Source organism: Macrosteles quadrilineatus, unplaced genomic scaffold (genome assembly GCF_028750875.1).
Source record: "Macrosteles quadrilineatus isolate MER2022 unplaced genomic scaffold, UCM_ALF_1.0 Scaffold_2__2_contigs__length_208266976, whole genome shotgun sequence".
Lineage (NCBI taxonomy): Eukaryota > Metazoa > Arthropoda > Insecta > Hemiptera > Cicadellidae > Macrosteles > Macrosteles quadrilineatus.
Genome location: NW_026542595.1, coordinates 132,833,214 through 132,858,796, shown reverse-complemented (window position 1 = coordinate 132,858,796; position 25,583 = coordinate 132,833,214). Strand labels below are relative to the sequence as shown.

At 32.0% G+C, this 25,583-nt stretch overlaps 1 protein-coding gene across 3 annotated transcripts in view; it reads left to right on the top strand.

Annotated features, from left to right (window-relative positions):
* The window catches only part of LOC128986831 (protein vein), a 91,666-nt gene extending 68,690 nt beyond the window's left edge, over positions 1–22,976 (top strand). Inside the window, exons 4-9 of one of the 3 annotated variants that reach the window (XM_054407383.1) lie at positions 9,553–9,658; positions 10,777–10,835; positions 14,722–14,812; positions 17,341–17,461; positions 18,382–18,465; positions 19,476–22,976. In XM_054407383.1, the coding sequence (XP_054263358.1) occupies positions 9,553–9,658; positions 10,777–10,835; positions 14,722–14,812; positions 17,341–17,428 (344 nt within the window). In that variant the 3' untranslated portion in view covers positions 17,429–17,461; positions 18,382–18,465; positions 19,476–22,976. Of the gene's footprint in view, positions 1–9,552; positions 9,659–10,776; positions 10,836–14,721; positions 14,813–17,340; positions 17,462–18,381; positions 18,466–19,475 lie in introns of those variants that run through there. The other 2 variants (XM_054407385.1, XM_054407384.1) reach the window with 2 other exon arrangements.
* The last annotated feature ends 2,607 nt before the right edge of the window (positions 22,977–25,583 follow it).

Genomic DNA, 25,583 nt, shown 5'->3' with positions numbered 1-25,583 from the left:
ATACTGTTGGCTAATACTACAAATCAATTAGGCCTTTATCCAAACCTCAAAATATTAGCCAATAGGAGCAAAGGGCGAGAGGGGTTGTGAATGAATCGTGTAGGCTGTCGTTTTTGGCAGCTCTAGCTACGGTAGTCTACATACAAGCCCGGCTTACACCTACGTCAAAAGACTTGGACAGCCTTGAGCATGAAAGAATAGCCTAGGAATTGCGTGAATTAACTTATTAGTAAATGCAATGCACACATTGAAACTCTTTTAGTCATGAATGCAATCTTTTACAGATATTATAGATTATGATAGCGGATATAAGAGATTAAACATGTAACCACAAACGGTTCAGTTCTGTTTCTATTGATATATTTCTTTTTGTCTAGTGAACAATTTTTCACACTGAACACCATCTAAATCTCGTACAAGAGTAACACTTTGTTACCATCACATCCCAATTCAACAAGAGAATTTTTTAGCTAGAACAACTGTTGCTTGATTTTGATTAAAGACGCTTGCATGGACTCCCTCGGTTTCTACGTCTTATGAGTATGATTTCCCGCGATAACTGCAGTAATTCTCAGAAGTCGCATGTCTGACAATAGAATAGGTGGGAACCGTGGATGACGTGCAGCTCAAGCCAGCCAACCGTGGTCTTGTTAATGTTCCCGCATTTGTTCACACCACTTTTGTTGACAACATTATCACTATCTTGATGAAACCTCAATTTGGCTCATGCCATGCTTCTACTTCCACTGCGCTTCTCATTTTGATGTATTTGTCTGAGGATTACAAAAACTCGTCATGTTTCAGCTGTAGATTCTAACTCCTTGTGAGGATAGGCAATATAAATTATTATTTATACTCTTCATGCATGTATGCGAGAAAACGTACTTTTCCTTTGGAAGGTTACATTGCCACAGACGTGAAGGGGCAGTGTAGGACCCATCTTTATTGTTGAATCATTTAAATTAAGGATTTTGAATGTATTAGGACTTAAAAATCACTACTTAGCAGTCAGCTTGGGGAGGAGTATTATCGAAACTCTTCTCTACATTGCGGATGTACTTTTTTAAACAAAATAAAAACAAGTATTTAAAGGTAAGTGTATTCAAAACAAGTTTGAAAAATTCACTTACGTTTCGGGAATACATCCCCTCAAAAGTGTATTCCACTAAAAGGTCGCCCAAGCAAAATTACAAATAGGCTACATCAAGTCAAGACAAGAAAATATACTGTATCTTCTGAAACAACACTTGGATTACTATTCTATGGGGAAATGTATTTAGCTTTACGCCATGGAAACAAATTGTTTAGCTCTCCTCTCCCAGGTGTGAACTAGGTGTTTCATCGGCAGCGACGTTCTCAGCCCAGCCAACTGGCCAGACTAACTGAACGTTCGCCAGATATGACTCATGCTCGTGGTACATTTGGCCATTATATCATTTCGAGACGCGGGAAACTCGAGATTTTCCCTCCAGATGAGATAAGAGCTCGACGATAAACAAGTGACCAACAACGAGGCGCGTCAGGGCGCTGAAAGATCAGGGTCGTCCGAAAATAGCGACGCTGACTCTTAATTATCAGACCAACGACCCTAGCAGGTGGCAGACTTCCGAGCCTGTCTGTCGCTAGCTGGACAGACCAGACAACAGTCCACAAGGGTAAACAAGATACATTGTCTGCAGATTGTGACAAACACGGTTTGGGCATAGACTAGATACTTGCTGAAAGAGTATTATCAAGACAGAGATTCAATGTTTGCCAAGTCTGACAAACCACAAGGAGATGTAAAACACGATGTGTATTCTTCAGGTAAATTGCCTGCGCATTCTAACAAGCTCAGTTTGGACATTAACTAGGCATTAGTTTCTCAAGGATAAATTAGGAGTATCAGCGATATACTTGGTCTGAGAGGTACAACGTTGAGTACATGGCCAGGATGCACTGTCTGCAGAATCTGGCATACTCTCAGAACTAAACAGTTCCACACCTTGTCTTCAAAGTTTGGCAGAAGCGTTTTGGAAACTGACTCTACGACACTTGTTTAACAACGGTAAACAAAGAGTATATCACTGCGATATTGTTTGCAAGTTCTGGCATACACTACCTGACACGGAGTAAACGACTATCTGTGACTCTTGAGCCAAGAAGGTGTACATTGTCTAGGTGCGTTCTTCTGTTGGAGAAATGCTTTATTGCCATGAAAACTTGCACTAGCACAAGACCAATGGCTTTCTTGGGGCGAACAATAATTTGATGAAACTTTTAGTCTTGGATCTGTTGCTTATGAATATGATAAGCTCGATGCCATTTTAACCTCGTTTTCGTCGCCTTGAACGTCGGAGTAAGTATGATCTATTCCATTTTGGAAATGCCCTTTAACTATGATGTATGGATTTTATATTATATACGTATATTTTCTATTATTTACGTATATTTGCATTTGAAATGACCTTAAAGGAAAGTGTTGACAGTAAAACATCAAATAGGGTCTGCTTCTGTTAACTGTTTCCTTGACTATTGCATATTGATAGTCTTTAGCATCACAAAGTCAATGCTGCTTCTAATCAATACCTTCATGAGTTAACTGCAAATTGTTAGGGGTTTACCATTCCGATTTAAGGAAGAAGTAACTACCTTAGGTGGAATATTTCTGATCAGCAGACATGCCGTGGATTATACGCAAAATTTCTCTCCCTTTACTGCTCCACAGTACTTAAAGCCATAGACGTAGACGTATTTTAGATAAATTAAACAAGTTCTATTTCCTAAAGTACCAGCAAAAGGTAAATTTTGGTATCGGCGTTTTTCGGAACCCCAGCCATATGATGTTGTTGCTCAGTTCAAACTGTATACCAAGTACACAAACACTATTCATAGATTTCAATTTGGAAGATGAGAGTTGTATCTATCCGTCATCAAGAGTATAACAATGAGTAGAGCGAGCTGGCAACGCCGCGACGGGTCTATTCCTGTCCGCGCAAGCGCCGTCGTCTGCCCCTAGAGAAAATTAGTAACAGTTTTTTAAGGATCATTCGCCGTCTATAAATCTGGCTGATGCAACTCTGATATAGCAACTAAGATTTCAAATGTCTATTATTTTATGAATTAGGCTACAGAAAGAGTGGATTTGCAGTATCGTTGCATGTTAGACCAATAGATAGATGGTGCTTATTTACTACTCTAGGCTGTAATCCTTAATTAAATGTTTGATATGTTCTAAATCTTTTGAGTTAATAATTAATAACACGAGAAAATTTGCACCTCTTCAGCACATTTCTCAATCTCTTACTACATCAGGATGTTTTCTTATCATGTGTTGAATTATATTGTTTTTTGCAGTTTGTAACTGAATGGGTAGACAAATATTTTCCTACAACATATTTATTCTTCTTTATTGCCCTTGCAAATTTCTAATTTATGACGGCATCTTTGCATAAACACAGTTTGTGAATATTCAACTAATCGTTTGGGTGATCTTCATTGAAAGGTGTTAATATTTATTTGAGTTAAATCACTATATTGACTGTTTGAATGCTTATAATGTGCTACAGTCTTTTCAGACTTATGTTCCGCCAGTCTCGAGACTGAAGAGTCATTGCATTATTTTCTGTGGTGAGTCCAAGAGCTCTTGAATCCTCGCCAGCTGTTCTCACATGTTGAGGGAGAATGGCTCCATTTTGGGACACTGTGGTTTATAAGCCATTTTCCACTCCATATAACCCGACTCGACCTTGACATTAGTTGACTTTCATCTTTCCGAGCTCTGGTGCTCATCCTTATTTTAGATGTTCAATTGTAAGTTGGTACTTTTAATGTTTGTAGTTGGAAAACCATTGTGCAACTAAATTTCAATCTTACTGTTAAAGTATCCATATCGTGTCTTTGAAAATATAAAAAGACCATACTCACAATTTGCTCTTTATCAGACAATTTTCTGCATGACTGAAAGGGTTTCTAAAAACTATGAGACCTCAAGACTTCTCTGTATTAGTCTACAGATTAAAGCACGTTTTCTAAAACGCGGGCCTTCTGTGGAATAGGTACTTATTTCTTCTTCAAAATGTGTAGGGTGTTGAAAAAGAGGGATAATTTTTAATCGAATCCTTGTTATCCTTTTAAAAATGTGTTTTTCACAAAGTTCCCGCCAAAGATGGCACCATAGGTTTCATCGTAGCTTCGACCCACATCCCAGTTTTGACCGAGAGCCCATCTTGTGGTTGGTGGCGGCTATTCACTTTGATCGCGGCAAACAGAGCATCACCTTGCGAAATAGCTGGAACCACAGGCGATGATGGAAACTGCAACCAGACTCATAATAAAGCAATCTTGTTGTCGGTATGAGGTCTAGGAAATAGAGCCGAATCAACAGACCAACGCAAACAGCAGTTTGAGTACTGTAGAGATTGTTTGCCATCAAATTTGTACCATCTGCAACTCCACTTTAATCTAGTGTTATTTAAGGACTTATAGATAATGGTTGTTTTTTGAAGTTTGAAAATAAGCGCATACTCTAGTGTTTGAATTTTTATACCAAATAAAGCAGCGTGTGCTGTGGGTTTATCTATTGTTTTGTTCTTGTTAACTATTCTCAAATGGCATTCTCTGTGGAAAATGAACACTGCTCTTTCTCTATGTAATTTGTAGTTTTTTTTTAGCTGAAGTAGAAACGTCTAGAGATTATAAAGGTCAGGATATCCTCTTGGGTGAACATTCCCATAAGATTTTCTTTATTTACTCATCAATGTTTAGAGTTCTTTTTTATTTAATTAAGGCGCTTCATTTATTTCAAATAAGCTACTAGGTCTAATATTGAAGTAGTTGGGATGTAAAGCTATAACAATATCAAAGCGATGAAACTACAACATAATCCACCTTGAAAGGAGATAATTAAAAATCCTAATCTTATTCATGAATGTTTGTTAAACTATTTGAATGATTCAGAACATATCTACTTGATCTCCAACTGAAGCACAGCTACGCCCACTTTCATAGCTGTGTCAAACCCGCAAATACCCTCCACAAATTCTACTTTTCTAAAAAATAATCGATGAACATCAAAGCATTCCTTTGGGACAAGGAATGGAATAAAGTATCAACAGCAACAATATTCCTAGTATTTTATGTAGAGCAGCAGCATTTACCGGACACTAACCATGTGGCTAAGAAGCATCACAGTACAATCGGATCAAAATAAACAGTCCACTACACCGCAACAGTGTATGTTGCGATCCTTCAGATCTGCCTCGGAGTTAGAAAATCAGACTATACATACTACTTTGCTAGTACTGTAAAGAATATTTTCAACGTTGAAATTTGTATTATAGCCATTAGATGCATTATATAAGACAGAAGCTAATTTTTCCTTGCAAGATATTCAGTTGGTTAAAAAATGTATGACAAGGTAATGCATGATTTTCTAGAGCATTTTGAATACTCCAAATACCGAAAGAATCCCCTTCAACTCAGGCTTTTAATTTTTTTCCACCGTTTGCCGTTTTTGAGAAAAAGGTAACTTACAAAATTAACAACAAAAACTTTTTTGGGTTAAGTAAAATTCTGAAAACAAACAAAATAATTCATATATGTGTGTATATTGTGAATGAATGAATGAATGAATGAATGAATGTTTATTTATTTCCACATAATATATACAGAAAACAATGACACACTTTTTAATACAAAATACTTACAAAATAAAACTAAGACGAAGAATAAAAAAGAACATTTCTGTATAAACTAAATTAAATTGATTGTATGAAATACAGCAGACATAGGCAAGTGCTGCCTGTGCGTCTGCTGGGTTGCTATTTAAATATTTATAGTAACCAAGTTATATGGAATTATGCCTATAAAAGGATGAATAATGGAATTTAGACTGTTGCTTAAAGGTTATTAGTTTAAAAAGGAGATTTATGAATTGTATTCAAGTTTGATCAAGTTTTGAAGTTTAGTTTACATTGTGGGAATTTTTAATGACAGAAGATGGTTTTTGATACTCTAAAAAAAGGGATTTTAGCTGCTTACTGTCATAATAGATTTTTAAACGAGCTAAAAAAAATGTTTTGGCAGCAATATGTAGAATAAAACAATGAAGTTTGTTATATGCTCTATGATTTTCTAAGTAGTTTGGTTACTTTTCTGTAAGCTCCAAACTCGATTGTCTAAACCTTTTTCCCCGACTAGTAGTTACTTCTCAAGTGTGCTCAAACTTCACTGTTTTCCCTCAGTAAAATATAATAATGGGCAACTGCACGAAATTAAAAATGTTTTTCCCAAATAATAAAAATTACGTTTTTATAAAGGGGCAGGAAAAAAATCAAAAACGAAAAACTGACGCAACTAATGTTGTCCTGCGTCAGGAATATGGTTGCTCCACGTATATTGGAATGTTGGTTGGAATACGTGTTGCTGCTGATAATCTAACAACGTAGAAGTAGACTATATACAAAGAAACCCGTCATAATAAATACTTCTGTGATAAACTGCTGCTAAACAAGGAATAACTTCAGGTGCAAGCCACAGGAAGCACAACTGCAACAGAGTGTTGTGGAGTGAGATGGCGTTAACCTAACGAAGTAGACAGCATCGGTGGGACCAAGTGCCACTATAAATACACCAATATTTGTTCTGGACGAGAGTCGCACTTACCGTTTCTGACAGTCTGTTCAGAGATGAATACCCTCTAGCTGCATATTTAGGTCATTACTATTAACACATTATTATATACATTATATATTGATAATTTAATAGAGTAGGATGTAGTTGAAAACCCACGTTCAAAGGAGTAATTGAGGACTAGTGTGCCTGTTGCTCGAAATCGAGCAATTGTCAAGTACCAAAACTGAAGTAATAACAGTCATAATTTTCGATTTCGATAAGTTTAAAACCGACTTATAGCTGTTACCAGTAAACATTTCTTGTATGTATTCATTTGATCTGACATTAGGTAGGTTTTCTTTACCCACTTTGACTTCATGATTTTTTACTTGCAAAATAAGCTGCATATAGCAGAACTGGTCAAAATTATTCATCTCTCCAAGTGATTGTGTATCTGGATTTCTTACTGTTAGACCAGTGCTCCCAACTACTCTTCTCATACTTATAAGATTTCCTCTTAACCTCCTCCTGTTTTCAATATTTCTTCTTTTAAGAAATTTTCTGTTCTTCCAACAAAACTGATTAACTCTTGGATTGGTCTATAACCTCCTGAATATTACCATTGACCATACCATTATTTACTCCCAAGAAGCTGGTGAGTTTCTTTTTATATACAGCTGTTTTTTTTTGTTTTTAAATTTGTTCAATGTAATTCTTATGGTGAAAACCCGACCTTAGAAAGGCCTCACGCCCTCAAGGGTAGGAACTTTAAAATGCTAAAATCTTAATGCAAAACTACGAATTACACCGAATCTTTTGATACCCTAATTGTAGAGATTGGTCCACAAATAAGGGAGGAGTAATGTTCAGAAAAAACAGCCCTCTCGTATTAATATAAGAGAAGATCCTTATTGCACATATCTGACTGTTATATTATCTTATATTATCTTGTGTTATATTATCTATCTGTTATATTATATTATCTCCAATGTTTATACAACCAGATCTTTCAAATATTAGTGTCAATGTCAAAGTATTCATCTGTTCAAATGTAAACAAACATTTTCTCCCTAAGAATAACAAGGGTACTTTGAAGGCCACTGGGGCAGAGCCCTGATAGAATTCCAAAGTTTTTTTGTTTGATGGCAAAACTTCATGCTAAGACCATTCTAACGACACTTTGTACATAGTGATCGGTAGCACCACCGCTCCAAAACAATTATGACAAAAATATGCCTCCTCAGCTTTAACTAAATTATTTAATGATTCTAATGTAGTTGTTAACATATTTTAATTTGTTTATGGGGTTTTCCTACGCTAAGTCTTTGTCTGCACTATGTTTAGGGAGGCAAGGTCCTCCCGGTTCAAGTGCCTGACTATTAATCTGCATTAACATAATCACGCTACCTAACCTAACCTACCTAACCTACACCCATGGATAGGGCAGTTATAAAAATGTTGATTAATAGTTAGTCACTTGAAAAGGGGATGAGTGTTCTTACCTTTAGTAACGTAGTGTTGTGAAAACACTTAGCTTAGTAGAAAAGTAGACGTCCATAAACTAAAATTAAAATAGTTATCCTTTGCAATCATATCAACTTAAAAAATGAATAATACAGTGTTAATGTGTTTCTGATTATTATTGTATCAACTGCAAATTAGTTGTGAAAAATGATGCACTTTTTTCCATCTCTCTTTCTTTCTATGTTTCTGAGAATATTTACCCATTCCTACATAATATTTACAGCTTTCCAAAAAACAATGGTCAGAAAATATTCTGAAAAACTCATTTCAATAAGTATTGAATTTTTCCAACCAATTGTAAACTATACTGAATTTGTGTAGTGTGGTCCGAAAATTGTTCTATGAACGATTTTTCTTTACTAATCAATATTTTTGGTAAGTCTCATAAGGATTCCTAAGGGAGGTTAATTTGTTTATTGAGTAGTTATGTGATTATAGTGATTAGTGTACACTAACTATTTACATCTTGTTGAAATCATGAAAAGATCAAGTACAAAAAGTACAAAAATCCTTAATTGCTTTCAGTAGTCAAGTTCTGGAAAGATATCAGATGTTTTCCTTGAGTGTATGCAGTTACTTTTCACATTCAAACTAAATGTGGTTTTATTTTCCATAAACAGGATGACTATTTAGGTTTTGCGGTCGTAAAAATTAAAAAGTAGTTGCAAATACTGGGGCAACAGGGGATGCCAAACTTTCGCTGCCAAATCGAAAACAATTTGCAGTCTAGCCAACACAGAAGTTATGCTTTGATTTCAATATTACTGTATAGTTTAGTGAAGTCTGTATAGGAACCATGCACTATAAATTATTCATTCATACACATTTCCTTGTAGGGAAAATATGATTTGGCTCATTAAGTTATTGCACAGTGAGTATAAACATGTTCATTCAGTTTTAGCTAATTATTCCAACTTTACATAACATATATCTATCACATTCTCTGTAGGATGTCAAATTTAGTTTTTCAAGTGTGTTATATGTTCTTCTCTTCAAGGATTTCTATTTATACTCCTGTTAGGCCTACACATAACTGATCGTGATAAATTACAAAACGGTTTTATCACATTGCCTAGCATAAAGTTAGCTTCTAAAGAGGAGTGTTTTATACGTTTAAAAAAGTGAGTATAAAGTTATTTTTTCAATTTATCATCAGTTTTTAACAAACATTTGTTCTTAATTAGTTAATTGTATCCTCTCATTAGGTTTTTATGTATTTTTCATATTTTACGATTCAGAATATGAATTTAATTCAATTTCAATTTTTGGTCCTTCGAGCCGGATATTTCTTGAAATATATTTATTTATTTGTTACAAAAAATAAATACTCCCTAACAATGGGTACTTATACACAGAGGTGCATGCACTCCCATGGACTTTCATGTTACGATGACTTTGTTACAGTTTATGTTTAGTCTGTTGATGGTGTTACAGCAACGACGCTGTGGCCACTTGTTGGCAGTCCTTGTCCCATAGACACCTACTGCCTCAACGGAGGCACCTGTACCTACTATGAAACCGTCGCTGAACTCGTCTGTCAGTAAGTAAATATTTTAGTTATACGTATCCTATTTTAGTTTTCCTTTTATTTTTGTAGACCCTCTGTAAGGCATGATCCAGTTGATAAGAAATTGTGGACTTTTCCAATTCAAAACTCTATATAAGCTGCAATTTTAGCACAGCTTAGGTTCAATGAATTTTCTCGAGAAGTAAAACCCCATTTTTGTTTTTGCCACAAAAAACAAGCTTTGTGGCTTACTTACCTTAAATACGTGGGTTTCTTCTTCTAAATATTTATGTAAGCTTATGAATAATTCTTGGTTTGAAATTCAACTAAAGCTCTATTCAACTTTTTGGCAATTAATATCGTAATACTGAAATATTTAGGCAAACTTTTTCGGTTTATTTCCTGTTTTATTTAGGTAGAGTAGTATGGTTGTATTACATTAAATTGTGGGAAACCTCCTTCTCGGGGTGAACCTTATAAAAGTATGCATAGAATCATGATGATTTTATCCTGAACACTAACATTACATAATATTGAAAGGTTTTCTTTACCTAAAATGTATTATATTTTAAAGATATTATTTTGATGCCTTTAAACTGTAAAAAAGAACATTTATATACTTGCACGTGGTTATACTAGATACAATTACCTTACTGTAGTCCGTAATATTTTAACCAAGTAATTCCTTTACTGTGGTAATGTCAATAATTACTATTGAGTGCGGGAGCCCTCGTGGTCTGGTTAAACCCCACCAACCATCAATGTCTTTCAGATCCTATGTTTTACAACTCACTTAACGGTGTATTTCCCCTAATTTATACAATAAGATAGGTTTTTGAGGTTAGGAGAACTATTATAAACATCGCTGTAACTCCTTCCTCAAAAACCTATACAATTACTCTACTATCATAGCATCCTCCTCTAATACAAGACGGTGGTGAGAATTGGCAACGCCGCAGCCCCGGCCTACCGAAACAGCTGTTGCACAACAGAGCTTCTGCGCAACATTGGTTATTACTGTTACTATACACCATAGGCCGCCGGTGCGACGTTGCCACACACCAACGTCGCGCTCTTGTATTAGATGAGGTTATGCAATTATTCATATTTAATTCAGAACAATATTATAATTATTCTTTCTTTGTTTCCAGGTGCGCGGACGGTTTCAAGGGCCAGAGGTGCGAAAGCAAAGACGTCTTCAACCGTAGTAGTATGTATAGGCCAATGACTGTATTCTGTTCTCTAGGCTACTCTGCCTCGTATTACTGCTAACTTTATCTATAAATCTATTTATTATACTATTTATTGACATTCGTCCGGTGGATCGCTTATTGTTTTTGTATATCTTTCTCGAATACTCCTAAACCAAAGAAATACACTTTTATGTTTGTTCTAAATCTCTTTTCTTTATTTTCCCTCTCAACCCTGTGACAGCTCTTACGTTTTGTTTTTATTGTAAATTATAAATATATTGTAATAAGAATCTTTGTAGTAAAACTGTACAATTCATTGAGTTTGTGTTAATTGTTGTGTTTTGCCACAAAATTTGATTTTACGAACTCTAAATTGTTAAATTATTTAGTAATTATTTTTATAATTTTTATAACTGTCACTGTACTTTCTTATTTTTTTACATTTGTAAACAATAAGCAAAGCAAATCCAAGGACTGTAGAGCTGCATGTAGGTGGTGGATGTGCTTTCGGTGTTGGATGTAGAAATGTTATAGTTTTAAGAGTCTACCTGTATGTAAACCACTTTATATTTCAAACCATAGTGGAGTTACAGTATTTGTTTGTTCTTAAATAGTTTTTTCTCAGTACATTTTTATTTGATAATATGTTAATAGTATTTTAATTTTTATATGCCTTAAATTTCTGAAAGATTAAAATTTAAAAAAACCTTCCTGATAGGCATCTTTTTAATCGTTTCGATCAGAATTTTTTATTTTTTTCAATCGAAAATCCTTTTTTAACCATAAGTACCGTGCTTAATAACTCTGATAAATTAAAACACTATTCCTCGTTCGCAGTAGTTTTGGGCTTTGATTTTCCTTGTGTTTAATTTTTAAAATCTGTGCACATTCGTAACAGATTAAAACAGAAAAAACTTGTTATAATACTACATATTATAGGCCCCTGAATATATGGTTTGACCTAGAAATAATTAGAACACAAATGAAACCATTGTAGTTTGATAGTGAAAAGTATTGTGAATAACATATCAAAAGTCTCCAAAATTATCTTTTGTGGAACACCACCATTTTTTCAAAATGGCGGCCAAATCCAGTAGTTTTTTGCTTTTTATTGAAATTCTGACTTTCCAGTCAATGTTGGTGAAAAGTCGTAAATACATTTTATTTTCCTCCTGAAATTACCTCTAAAATGATACCAAATACATGTACGTACGACCAAAAATAAACCCCGCAGAAATAATAAAATATTTCAAATAAATGTTTTTCAATAAATTAATGTAATAGTCCAAGCAAACTAATAAAACAGACACAGGGATAGTATAAAAATTTTCAAGTAAACGTTTTATGGTTTTATTTTTATTTTTGTGGTGTGCAGAGAGACATATCAAAAGTTGCAAAAAATCAGTCCACGGGAAACCCCTAAATTATTTATATAAAATGGCGGCTTTTCCCAATATTGGACAAATTTTGCAAAAAGAGATACCGAATGCTTTTTTGCACATTTTTCGAGATATTGACTTGGGACCACCGCTGATATTTATTGAATGGTCCGTAATTAATTTCGATAGGGGATGATTTTTGGGCCGCCATCTTGGATCTTCCATATTGGATATCAATATTATTTCATCTAATTATAGTGTTGTGACACATCATTATGAACTAGATTTCCACTCTGATTTCAATGCTGACATCCGTTTTTAAATAGCTATTTTCTATTTTAAGACATATACAAACGAAAATTCTCCCCCATACATTGCTTATGGACGTTTCGTACTTTGACAATTTAAACACACATTGAAAACTACCACAGCCTAAGGGTGTATTATCAGGTTCAAGTATGGCGTGGAAATAGTTCACCAGCAGAACCAACAGATTGGGGTTGATGTTTGACTGATGTGCATATGCCCTTTATACCAGCACTACCTTCTCTATTAAAGCTCATCCACTGAAAACGTCATTCTGGTTGTGGCAGTAAGTGTAAATGCCAAAAGAGGGGTGATGATAAAAAAAATGGTATATGTGAGTACTTTGATACCAGAACGAACTTGTTGACATATTAACAACCCGAGATATAAATCTTTTAACAAAAACTGATTTAAATAAAGGGTAATTTAATATTGTGTTGGGGTTTGTACCTCGTCTTCAAATAGTCTGTTTTAACTATAAATAGCTAAAATGAAAGCTCTTACATCACTGAATATTTTAATGCTATAACGAACTGCAAGCATCAATAATACCTGGAGTAAAATACTCTTAGATCACTGAATATTTTAAGGCTAGAACAAACTGCAAGCATCAATAATACCTGGAGAAAAATAATCTTAGATCACTGAATATTTTAAGGCTAGAACAAACTGCAAGCATTAATAAGACATGGAGAAAAATAATTTAAACACATTTTTAAAGTACGATACGTCCATAATTAATGTATAGGGGAGAGTTTTCGTTTTAATATCTCTTAAGAAACGAAAAAACTTATTTAAAAACGGATTTAAAAAAATGAAATCAGGGTAGAAATCTAGTTCATAATGATGAGTCACAACACTATAATTACATTAAAAAATATTTATATCCAATATGGCGGATCCAAGATGGTCGCCAAAAACGCGTTCCCTATCGAAATGAAATACTGACTACCCAATAAATATTGATGGTGGTCCTAACTTAATATCTCGAACAAATTTGCATAAAAGCATGTTGCATCTTTTTTAAAATTTGTCCAATGTTGGGAAAAGCCGCCATCTTTTATCATTATTTCACGGGTTTCCCGAGGACTGATTTTTGTCAACTTTTAGTATGTCACTCTGTACACCTAAAAATAAAAATAAAACCTTAAAACATTTACTTGCAATTTTTTACACGAACCCTATTGTCAGAAATTTTAGTTTGCTTGGACTATTACGTTAATTTATAAAAAAATAATATTATTTGAAATATTTTATTATTTCTACGGGGTTTATTTTTGGTTATAGGTACATGTATTTGGTATTATTTTAAAGGTAATTTCAGGATGAAAATATAATGTATCAACTACTTTTCACCAATATTGACTGAAAAGTCAGAATTTCAATAAAAAGCAAAAAAATACCGGATTTGGTCGCCATTTTGGAAAAAAAGTGGTGTTCCACCAAAGATATTTTTGGAGACTTTTGATATGTTATTCACAATACCTTTCACTATCGAATAACAATGGTTTCATCTGTGTTCTAATTATTTCTAGGTTTTGCTATTTTTTTCTTATTTTAAGGCGCCTATTAATCAACTTGTTCAGAGAACATAATTATGATATTTATGAAAAACCTTATTTCAACATGATTTACCATGCCAAATATCAATAGCAAATTAAAACACTATTTTCCCTCAGTTCACATTTATTTGTGAACTTGGGTTTTCCTTTTTGTTTTATTTTTACAAGTTTTTCAGTAGGCCTTATCATTATTATTTACATAAAAGGAAATTTTTGTATCAAATGTACAAGGGTGGTTTATACTAAAAGGATGTTTGTACATATTCTATTACGTCAAATTTATTGTTTTCACTATGCATAGAATTTTCAATTTGTTGTTTTAAAATAAATCCAACTCACAACCAACTGTTAATCTCAAATGCAGTGTGTTGCTTTATGTAATGTGATCAATAGACTTTGGTATGTTAAGTGTTATGAACAATATTGCATAGAGTTTAACTTTTGAAGACAAGATTTACAGTGACATAATAGTTTAATTTTTATAGACTTACTGTTGTCACTTGTAATAGAAATGAATGTTTGTTAAGAATGTTTAACAATTGAAAGTACTTTTTAGTAGAGGAAATTTATTCAAATACATTATTATAATATTTACAATTTCTCTGTTGCAACGAGAGCTGTTGACTGTTTGTTTGAAGTGATTGTAATTGATTTAGATGTAGTAGAGACTAAGTGGTCTCCAGAAGGATGGTGGCATCGAAGGACACTCCAGGAGCAAATAAGGAGAGCTAGGAGAGAGCACTACCGGTGCGTGAACTCCTTATCCTTACATCCTTAATCCTTACATTCTAGGAGCCAATTGCTGATGACGTCACTAAAAATAGATAGGCCTGTACAAAATAGCTACACCCGTGCGCAAACTGTACATTTCAATAAAGTTTAAAACATCTTTGCAATGCAAAATACAATACACTTTTACATTCCAAAGATTATGATAGTTTAGGACAATGATTAGGAGAAAAAACCGCTAAATTTTACAATTAATTTTTTTTTTTTTGTAGTAGATCTACACCATGAAGAATAATTATGCGATTAAAGAGTGATACGGAAATCAGATTATAATTGTAAATGAAAGGAGCATGTTTAAAATTAATTTAGTAAAACCGTTTCGTATCTTGTTCACAATCTAACTACTATTTTTAAACAATACATTTAAGGATCAGCTGTATAGTTTAAATTAACATTTAAAACTGTTATAAAGAAAGTTGGTCAGCATCACTGGATCTTTAAAAGTGAAGTCTAGAAATAAATTAAACGTTAGGTGACGGAGCCCTAAAGACCTTACCTTTTTAGAAACCTTTCGACATCTGCTAAAAAGTAAGCTTCAAAATGACACCTTAATAGTGAGACTTGGTGAAGAAGGATGGGTAAAAAAGGGATCTAACATAGAAAAAAAAACAATAATAGAAAATTTAATAATACTTCAGACTACCTAACTGTATGGTGTCAGTTTCATAAAAAATAACTCTTAATCCATTTCGAAATTACTAATGACGTCCCAATTAATTTACGTAAAAAACAGTTCTAATAATTTAGTTTTTTTGTTTTTTCCATAAATTTTTCCGTGACTGTTTCCAAAATTAATTTTAAATTTTTTGATCGCTTAACAGTACAAGTTATGACGGTATTGGCTATTGGCTCAAAGAATCTTATTACTAACCAATTACAACTAATCAAGATTGATAATCTGTGCCAGCTGTTTTATAGCCATTTTAGGAATAATACGTATTTTTAACACAACTTTGACACTTGAAAATATTATTTTGTTAGGTTTTTGAATAGATTTTTTGTGCAATTTTTCTTATTAGTTTGATAATAAATTTTTTATTATAATTTTATGCGCATACTATTACTAAACTATCATAAATCATCATCATATTTGTGGTATGAAAGTTATACTGTAATTTAACAACTATCTGTCAATAAGAATACGAAAATATTATATTACAGATTAAAAAGAAACCCCTTTCTTGTATGAGGCATTCTTAGCAATACTCAATATAAAAAACACTTTTATGTGGTTACAGTTAAACAGCTGGTACTCGTAATTTGTTCAAACAATAATTACTATGTACGATTGTTAAAACTTGTTATTTGTGTTGTAACTAATAATTGGTATTCAATGTAGCGTAATTAGTTTAGTATTAAGTCGTAATCAATACCAAAACTTGTTGATTATCCAATAATTAAAAATTTTAACCTGTACAAATAAAGATTAAAATCATCTTCTTACTTTATGGGCAGTAACCCAATATTTTTATAAGTCCATACCTAAAAGTTTTGAATATAAAAAATACATAAAATTATAGAACGGTTAAACAGTATATTATTATTGTATGGAATTAAACTAAATAAATTTATTGCCAAGTACTGGATTGTAACAAATAACTTGAAAATCAACAACCATTAGTATATTTTCTTCAATTGAATAATAATGGTTCAACGTTTGCTCTGTAAATTTATTTTACCATGCCGTTTAAAAATTAAATTTATACATTTTAAATTCTTGAGACATTATAATGAACCAAAACTATATTTCTTAGCAAAAACATATTGTCAGATTTTGCAAGACGGTACGAAATATACAATCATCAGCATAACTGCCCAAAATAATATTGTGAGTAGTTCAATTAAACATTAAAAATCCATATCACTTTCAAACTTAAATTATCTCATGTTAATGGATTTATGTTTCAACTAACCCAGTTTATAAGTACCTATATAGTTAGCTAACTATACCAAATAGGGCCCAAGGAAGCGATAATAGTTAGTTTATAATGTAAGTTAAGCGTTTACTTGATATACTGAAGTGAGCGTATTGCTGTATTACTGAGTCAAGATTCAAACAAGACAAAAAATATTATTTTTTAATTATTGTTTTTTACGAATTAACTCAAGTTTTATTACTACTATATCTGTTTAAAATATATTGCTCATTAATATTGATTTTAAAGAATATTGATAGGTAAAAAATTACTTGAGAATTTAATCAACACTTTTGGATACTTTTCCAACTTTTGAATCGCGACAGTTTACTTCAGTACCTCAGTGAACGGATTAAGTTAAGAGTTGTGAGCTGGATTTATTCTGTAACTGTTAGTTCCAGTTAAGCCTTTTGCTGTTTAGTTTGCTTTGGTGTCTGGTGATCACACATTATCGCTTTGTTTAGTTTTGAGAATCTCAAAACTAAACACTTTGGGCCTTTTTTGGTTATTGCATCATTAACATAGTATACACGCATTTCATGGTTTATTGTAGACTTTTATTCTTTGTAGATTCCAACCCCCAGTCAGTCTGGATGGTAGAAGCTCCAACGAGGATATTCGGGCTAGACTGAGTAATTCGGGGAATAAAAATTACTAATAACCCACAAATGTGGATCACCTCTGTTAAAAGGTACATTAACATTGCTTTTTTGGTTGCGGTAGGAATACTGTTGGTTTATGTTTTGATGATCTTTGTTAGTTGTAACACAAGGATAATTTGGTTTTAATAACGTTTATGACTTTTAATATTTTTGTTGGGAATTCCTTGAGTTTATCATTTTGTTGTATAATTTAAGCTTTGTGTATTAAAAAAGATTTTATTTCGCTATAAATATTAGAAAAAAGTGAGACATTACTAAGTTTTGAAAAAAATATAACAGATTTTATTTACTTTATAATCCTATGGTGACCTATCTATTTGTGTATATTTTGTGGCGGTTTATAATTTACTGTCTTTTATTATATTCCATGAAATAACAAGTTTAAATGGGGAAATATAAATAATAATTACCATGATAATTTGACTTATTTTTAAGTTAAAGTAGAAAATGGAAAATTCTGGAAAATATAAGTAGAAAATTCTGACTTTTAAAGTAAAAATTAAAGAGTTTTTTTGTGAGTACGGTTTTTATGCGTTGCTGATAAAACAGAACTTATTTAATGAAATGTCCATTTTCATTTAAAAATAAATGCTCATATACTTAGTGTATTAAGATATTTTTCAAGCCTTTAAACTATATACAAACATTGAAAACTGAAACAACTCCCATTTGACAGATTGTATTTTTATCGTGCCGATTCCAAGTATATATTGTGGTTATTTTATTTTACCTTTATTAATTTAATATTTCGTATTTCAAACTCTCTGAAAAGCCATTTTATCCGATATTTCATGACTAATAAGCGTTTTTATAGTTTGGCAAGTACATTTATAATACTAAACTCCAGAACTTACAAAAAGTTTACTAATTCATAGCAAAAATTTGTTACTTAAAGATAAGATTATTAGTTCACGTTATACTTAATCAATTGTTCTCTTTTGTTTTTCAGATTTTTCCATAAACTTTTGAAACAGTGATGCGCTTAGGCTAAAGGACTAACGGGCAGGCCTGCCTAAGAAGTAAAAATAATGTGGTAAGTTGAAAATTGAGTTTTAAACTTGAACCTCAGTCGTTGAAATAAACAAACAATTCTTAATACCCAGCATTTTTTTTTACTTTGAATATGAATATTGGGTCTAAGTTTAAATTGCATTGTGTGTGGTATCTATCTTTAAATATCGATTTTCAAGTAAACTTGTCAAAGATTGATTATATTTATTTAAATTGCCAACTAATTTGATAATTCCTGTGTATACTCAATGTTTAAATAGTTAAAAAAATTCTCAGTAAAAAAACTTTATTCGAATCAATTATTTTAGATTGCTAATCATTTTTTTTCTCAAAATTTTGTGACCAAATAGAAATATCCGACCTATTCAAGGGATTTGCATTATGACTTAGCTAAAACCAATACGTGACTTGTGGGATTTGAGCCCGGGACCTTGGAAACCAAAGACTCGCTCTTTACTCATTAGACTACTTTGCTCCCTAGTCATTGGCGTTATTTTATTCAAAGCAGATTATGCCACATCTTTTAGAAACAAAAATCACATATCCAAAACGACATTCATTTTTAAGTACTTGCACCCTGTGTCTATATTTTAATAGCTGCTATTTGTATATTAAGAGCGCAAAGCGCATCATTGCGACTCGGGTGCTAGCTTCGTGCGGCCATACATTTCGAGAGCGGCAATGACTGTTTGTGCTCGTATGTGTAATACACACAAGAATATTTCCACCGCCATAATTAACTTATCATAACACACGGATTAACTTTTTAGTGGTTTATGAAATGCTATTTAGGTTATTATGTTACTTGCTTACCGGTTGTTAACGTACCGGCTCCGCGTCTGTGGTGGTGTAGAAACACCAACTGGGAAATCAGGTGATATAGCAAGCAGGAATGATCCATTCCCACTCTTGAGCGGAAATGACCCATTTGCGTACTGTTTACTGATGTTGCAATGTGGCCATTTCTATATTGTCGAAGAAAAAAGCATTTTTGTGTGTTCAAAATTAAAACTTTCTCCCTCTATGTTTCAGATGAAAGGGAGGAATCATCCGATGGTGGGTCTGCTACAATTTATTCTAGTCATTAGAATCCTAGCTTTACGCGATTGTGCTGGTCATACTATGTTATAGTGTTGTAAATACTGGTAAAATACTAGGCTACTTAATTGTGATAATGGCGACTCAACACATAATTAACTATTAACTTAACAAAGATTGTTGACTTCGCTGATTGTTAAAGTTCTGTTACGTTCTTCAATGTTAATAGTTTGTCTTTTTACTAAAAATTGTTGTCTCCATAGTTTTGTAAATTCAGTAAAGTTTAGGAAATGTTATTGCTGCAATAGCGTTAATTATTATGCAATTTCTTTATAAATCACAGTAGAACAATTCTTTCATAAACAAAGTTTGCTACTATATTTATTTCAAGTGGGCAATAATGTTTTTTTTTTTTTTTTACTTTTAGTGTAATACTCACAGATTAATATTTATAGCACGTATTAGGGAATTGTAAATATATTTATTCGAGTAAGATATTCTGTGAAAGCACTGTATATGTTTTTGAACGCGGACTTGACGTATGATATTTATTGTTAGTAAATTAACTTATATATTGTTGTACATAGACCATTGTACATAAACAGATGTTTCAGTATTATTTTTATCCACTGCCAAGCTTTGCAAATCATTAGTTGATCAAGGTTAGACATCTACTAAACTTCTACACACTGCTTGCTTTTTGTCGCTCTTTAAATTATTGCACCTTATCTATTCCTTGGTATATTTTCAACATCTGTTGTGAGTAGTTAGTAAAAAATGTCAAATAAATTTTGGTTATATAGTATTTTATAGTAAAATGAAAAGTTTTGTAAATGAATACATTCTCTTGGTGTAGTAGGTTTTCAGTGAATATTATTAGTATTTTTTTATTAACTAAATATATTTTGTTAACTCATTAAAAGACAATAAACTATTAGTAAATCTTGGAAAAATTGTGAAAAATAAAAATTTTGCTAGGATATTCCTCTTTAACTTTAATAGAAAGTTTAAATTTATTAACTAAATGCACTATTAAAGTAAGTAGTAATACATAATATTATATTAAATTACTAACGCAATTCTTTAATGCTATCTTGATATAAAAAAAAAACTAATCTAAAATATTAATCTTCATCCAATAAAAAGGGAAATTAAAGCAATATAAATAAAGACTTAGAATTTTATACGAAAACTAAGTTAATTCATGAAAATCACACATTCGTAGCAATCTAGGTTCATAAACTCTTTCATACATGTATAACTAACTGTCCAGTGCATAAATATACTCTTTGATTATGGAAATTTTTTTAACATTTTCAGTTACATTTTACACTCATAATAATAGTCAATAATAATTGAAATAATTTGTATCAGGAAAACAGCATTTTGGCTGAAGTTTTACTATCAGGAGTTGTGAAGGGTTGGTTTTTATCCACCCTTTTGTGTGTTACTTGATAGAAAAAAGGTTCCTATTGCAAGCATTGACAATAATTATTCGCCTTGTATTAATGTTATCCTAAGAATACAGATTGTTGTTATTAGTCCTACAGGAGGGGTTGGGCATTGACTAATGATAGTTAATTTTTTATATCTATCTGGTTCATTATTGTCTTATTGATGTCCCATTTTTATTCTATAGTGTCCATACCCATTTCTATTTTATTTATGTTCTACTAAATAAAAGAAACGTCTTATAACACTTAAAACATATATTTACGCTTACACTGTTACTCACAAGACGGTAAATATACAAAAAAGATGGTAAGTGGTGATCGATTTCGATTGGACACTCCAATCATCATCAGACCCAATAGGCGAATGATATGTTATATTGTCAATTGAGAAATATTAACTTCTAATTTATAAATTAATATCAAATTGATTATGATCAATACCATTATGATTAATACCATCTCACGTTAGTTTCTAAAATCTAGTTGATATTCCATTCTTATTCTATTAATAAAAGACTAGTATTCTAACAAAAGATATACCCAATACATGTCCATTTTACTAATATCCAATATATATTCAATTAGTGTTTTATTGGTATTTGAAATATATTTTGTTGGTATTCTATCAAGCAATATCTCATTGGTTATGTTTGATTTTTCCATTAGTATTCCTTTGTTATCCGGTTTCTTAAATTGTGAAAAAAATTACATTGTATTTTTATAAGAAAGTAGTTATATGAAACAATTTTTTATGATAAAATCAAAACGCATAGGTTTTCTAACAAAATTCAAACAGTATAAAATACTTTACCCTTCACTGAAACGTAGGGAAGTAATCTTCGAGAATCAAAATCACTATAAATCAGCAAGAACCTTATCAGTTTGGTTTTAAGACTTATTAACGCAACAATTAGGGTCTTAAGCAACGATACTGCTACTGTAGTATGTAACCTTATCTTATTTAATCTCAAATTGAATTATTGCAGTATTTTGACAAAATTTTTTTTACAGATTTCTCATTTGCAGTTGATAATGTTTTGAAGATATTTTTGTTTAAAACAATTTTAAAACTTGTGATGTTTACCGTTTTCCGTTCTATTTTTTTTAAATGTATCTTAAATTATGTATTTCAAACCCCTCCTGTCTAGTTAGATGTTACAGCTCCGCATTCTAAGAGTACATCAGTGTCGTCATAAGACTGTGTACATACAAGTATTTCGAAATGTTCAAGTCTATTCCAGTTATTGAAATATGCAGCTTAAGACATAATAAAACAGTAAAATTAATTTCTAACTTAATTCTCAGAGCGTTATTTTCTTCAATCATACTTTAGTTGAGTCCTTATAAGAATTTTAGTAAATACAAAGGAAAGTTTGCTAATGTACTAGGCCTAAGTGAAATAAAAAAATAATAAAATTATATTTCAGTATATTTATCTGCATTACTTTAGTAAAATTGTTTTTAACTTGTCCTTAAAACCTCAAGTAGAAATTAATTTTAACAGCATACTGCTCTTTGTCCACTTTATTTTCTTTACTTTTAAAAACTGTTTCAGGTATTCTTACATTTTATTTTATTGTGTTTTTTTATAAATTTACTTTAAGTGTTTAAGTTATTTTAGAATGAATCTTTTAAAATCTAGATATTTATTTATATTTTAAGATAATTAAAAATACTTAATCTACTACATTATGGAATTACATTTCGTTCTGTTTAGTGTAACAAATGCAATCAGGGCGCAATACCTTGATCAACCAACAATAACATAAATAATTTCGTAACTTTGAGAGTATAATTGTAACGATTAAATGAAAAACTTGAACTTTTAGCTTTTGACGAGTAATCCATTAAAGCTATCGAGTAACTGAATAAACTGATGTACTCTTCCATCCATTTTCTAGATGTAGATAAATGTCAATTATTCTTTTTCCTCTCTCTGTAAGTAACGCCTACCAGCTTCATTGTAACTTTGTATTTATATTTTAAATATTTGTATATTTATTAATTAATTTTATAGAATTTATGTTTGTTTTATAGTCAAATATACGTTTAAATTGTTCTGCGTATTTTCTTTGCCTTCTGTCACCTTTTAGGGTAATTCTCAAATGTGTGTAATCTAATATTTTATCATTCCAATCTTAGTAAGTTTTAATGTGTCAAAAGGTGTCTACAATTTCTTATGAATAACACATTTAACGGAGTAAATGAAAGCTAAAAGTTATAAAAATGACAAAGGTTGACATTCAAAATAAGCTTTAAAGGAATTAAATTAGATTGTATAATAGTACTGCTTGCATTTTCGTGCTTATTTAATGTCTATGGCTAATTTGGTGAGTTAATTTATTAACAAATTTAAATAAAAATATGTTATTCAATATGTTTGTTATCAATGTTTTAAAACTCTTTCTCTGTGTTTTTTATATGTTTTTTTCGGCGTGTTTCCTCAATTTTTATAAAACAATATTTCCTTATGTTTTTCCATGGAATTTTGAAGTCACTCATAACATAAAACTAAACATCAATTTTTGATTCTCGGTTTTATTTTCGAAGTGTACTACATTCATGCCATAATATAATTCCGTTCATTAAAAAATGTTAATGAATTATATCCAAAGTAATTTTATGATTAATAGACAATTGAATAAAAAAACTTTTGTCTCATATCCAGTTTTAGCAATTCCACAAATGGCAGAATAAATACCTCTCGTGTTAAGACTCTAATTTATTTTTACGTACCGGTAATGTAGCCCAAAAATAAATTTGTTTATGACATAGCTACTCATTTTTAAAACGTTTTTATTAGCTCGCTTTCTTGTCCGGTACAAGTTTTGCAAGCAATTGTAAACTAACTTCTAAATGAGCTAAAGACTTTAAACTTGAAACATAGCTCTAAAATGGATGAACATGCAATATTATATCATTTATTTAGAATGTATTTTAAGAATTTATTGTACAGTATTTATCTTTAACCAAACAGTTGTTGACGTCACTTGCGTTCACATTGATCACAAAATAAAAATTTCTCTCATGCATAAGATTTTTTCATACAGGGATTACATTTTATGAATATTTGTTAGAAATTAAACACGGAAATAAATTACTTTGGATTTTTAATGTTTAGAAAAGAAACCATTTTAAGATTTTCAAAGTACGGCTCCAACAAATCTAAGGTAAGTTTCCAAACACCTTGTACTAGGTAGTGTTATGACAGACCCATCGCCTACAAGAAGGGGCCTCAGCTATAAGGAACCATGGCTCACCGAGCAGACCTTGGAGCATGCAGATCTCTCGAGGTCCTAGCACTCCACTCATCCTCATCCTCATTATTAACCTCATCACCCTCCTTATCCTCATCACTATGATAAATATCATCATGATAGTATAGTAACACTTTGGCCTCCTAATAACATTTCAGCCAATCTCAAATGTCTTAAAAAACAGTAACACTTTGTCCCACTGGCTTTTACAAATTTAATAAGCTAATGTAGTAACATTTCGGCCCAAACAAAAGATTTTTAAGGGTTGGGGGAAGCAGTTCAGGTAGTAAGTGGCCTGTATACTTTGCAACCCACTAGTAAACCTGACCTAACCTAACCTAACACAGTTTGTTGTGAGTTAGTTTTAAATCTAGTGCCTTTTGTTAGCTTTTAAGTGTTGTTAGTTTATTACTATCCTTACAAATAGTTAGTGAAGACCTATCAAATATTTTTGGGACAACGTGGGTGGGGGGGGGGGGGTGCTACTAGTGAACAGTTAGAGAGTTGAACCGCATGCAAAATCTGAGGGTTTTGGGCCTAAATGTTACTGTGCAGAAGTGTTACGATACGATCATGATAATCCTCATCATCATGAAATATGGGCATCAGGGGAATAAATGGGGGGAAACAATGCTCTGTTGCCGACTTTTGAAAACGAACCACTCTTGAATTCATTCTCTCATTTAGTCCTCCTTAGTTCATTTAGTTCATACACTAACGGCATCGACTTAAAATTATATTTATTTCAAAACAGTCAACGTAAAATCTTAAATCGAGCCTAGTATGTATAAGATTAGTCCTAAAGCTGTTTTATTTTTGGCAGTTCTCCTTAATTAAGAAAATGTTTGAACATTTCAAAGAAAATATATAAGTATTACAATGATCCCGAATTATTGTTACATGAATGACAATAATATAAAGTTAAATAAGCTACAGAAAAGATATTATTTAACTCATAAATTTTTACTCCCTCTAAATCCATTGATTGATTGACCACAAGCATTATGTATATTCATTGTCATCATGGAAGCTATCTGTGAGCATAAACAAACAGAGGAACGATTCGTTTCAAAGAGTCGTTCACAGAGCTGGGTCTCTCTCCTTTTTTCTCCCCATCGGAACGAACCCCTCTTCAAGTGAATCTTTCTGGACACCATTCTCGTCCACCAGTAGCCGATTAGCAGTTGCCCACCCACAATCGCCGGGGTCAACAATCAGTTCCTCATTACCAACAATGCCCCAGGTCCACGTTCATTGTTGCGTTATTTATTGCATTGTTGCTGTCACTTTAAATGATGACAAGACAATAAGACGCACCTGTATCTCATTAGGCTGAGTTATATTCATTTCAGGTTAAGGGGTATCGATGCACCATGTCATTTGGTTTTGGA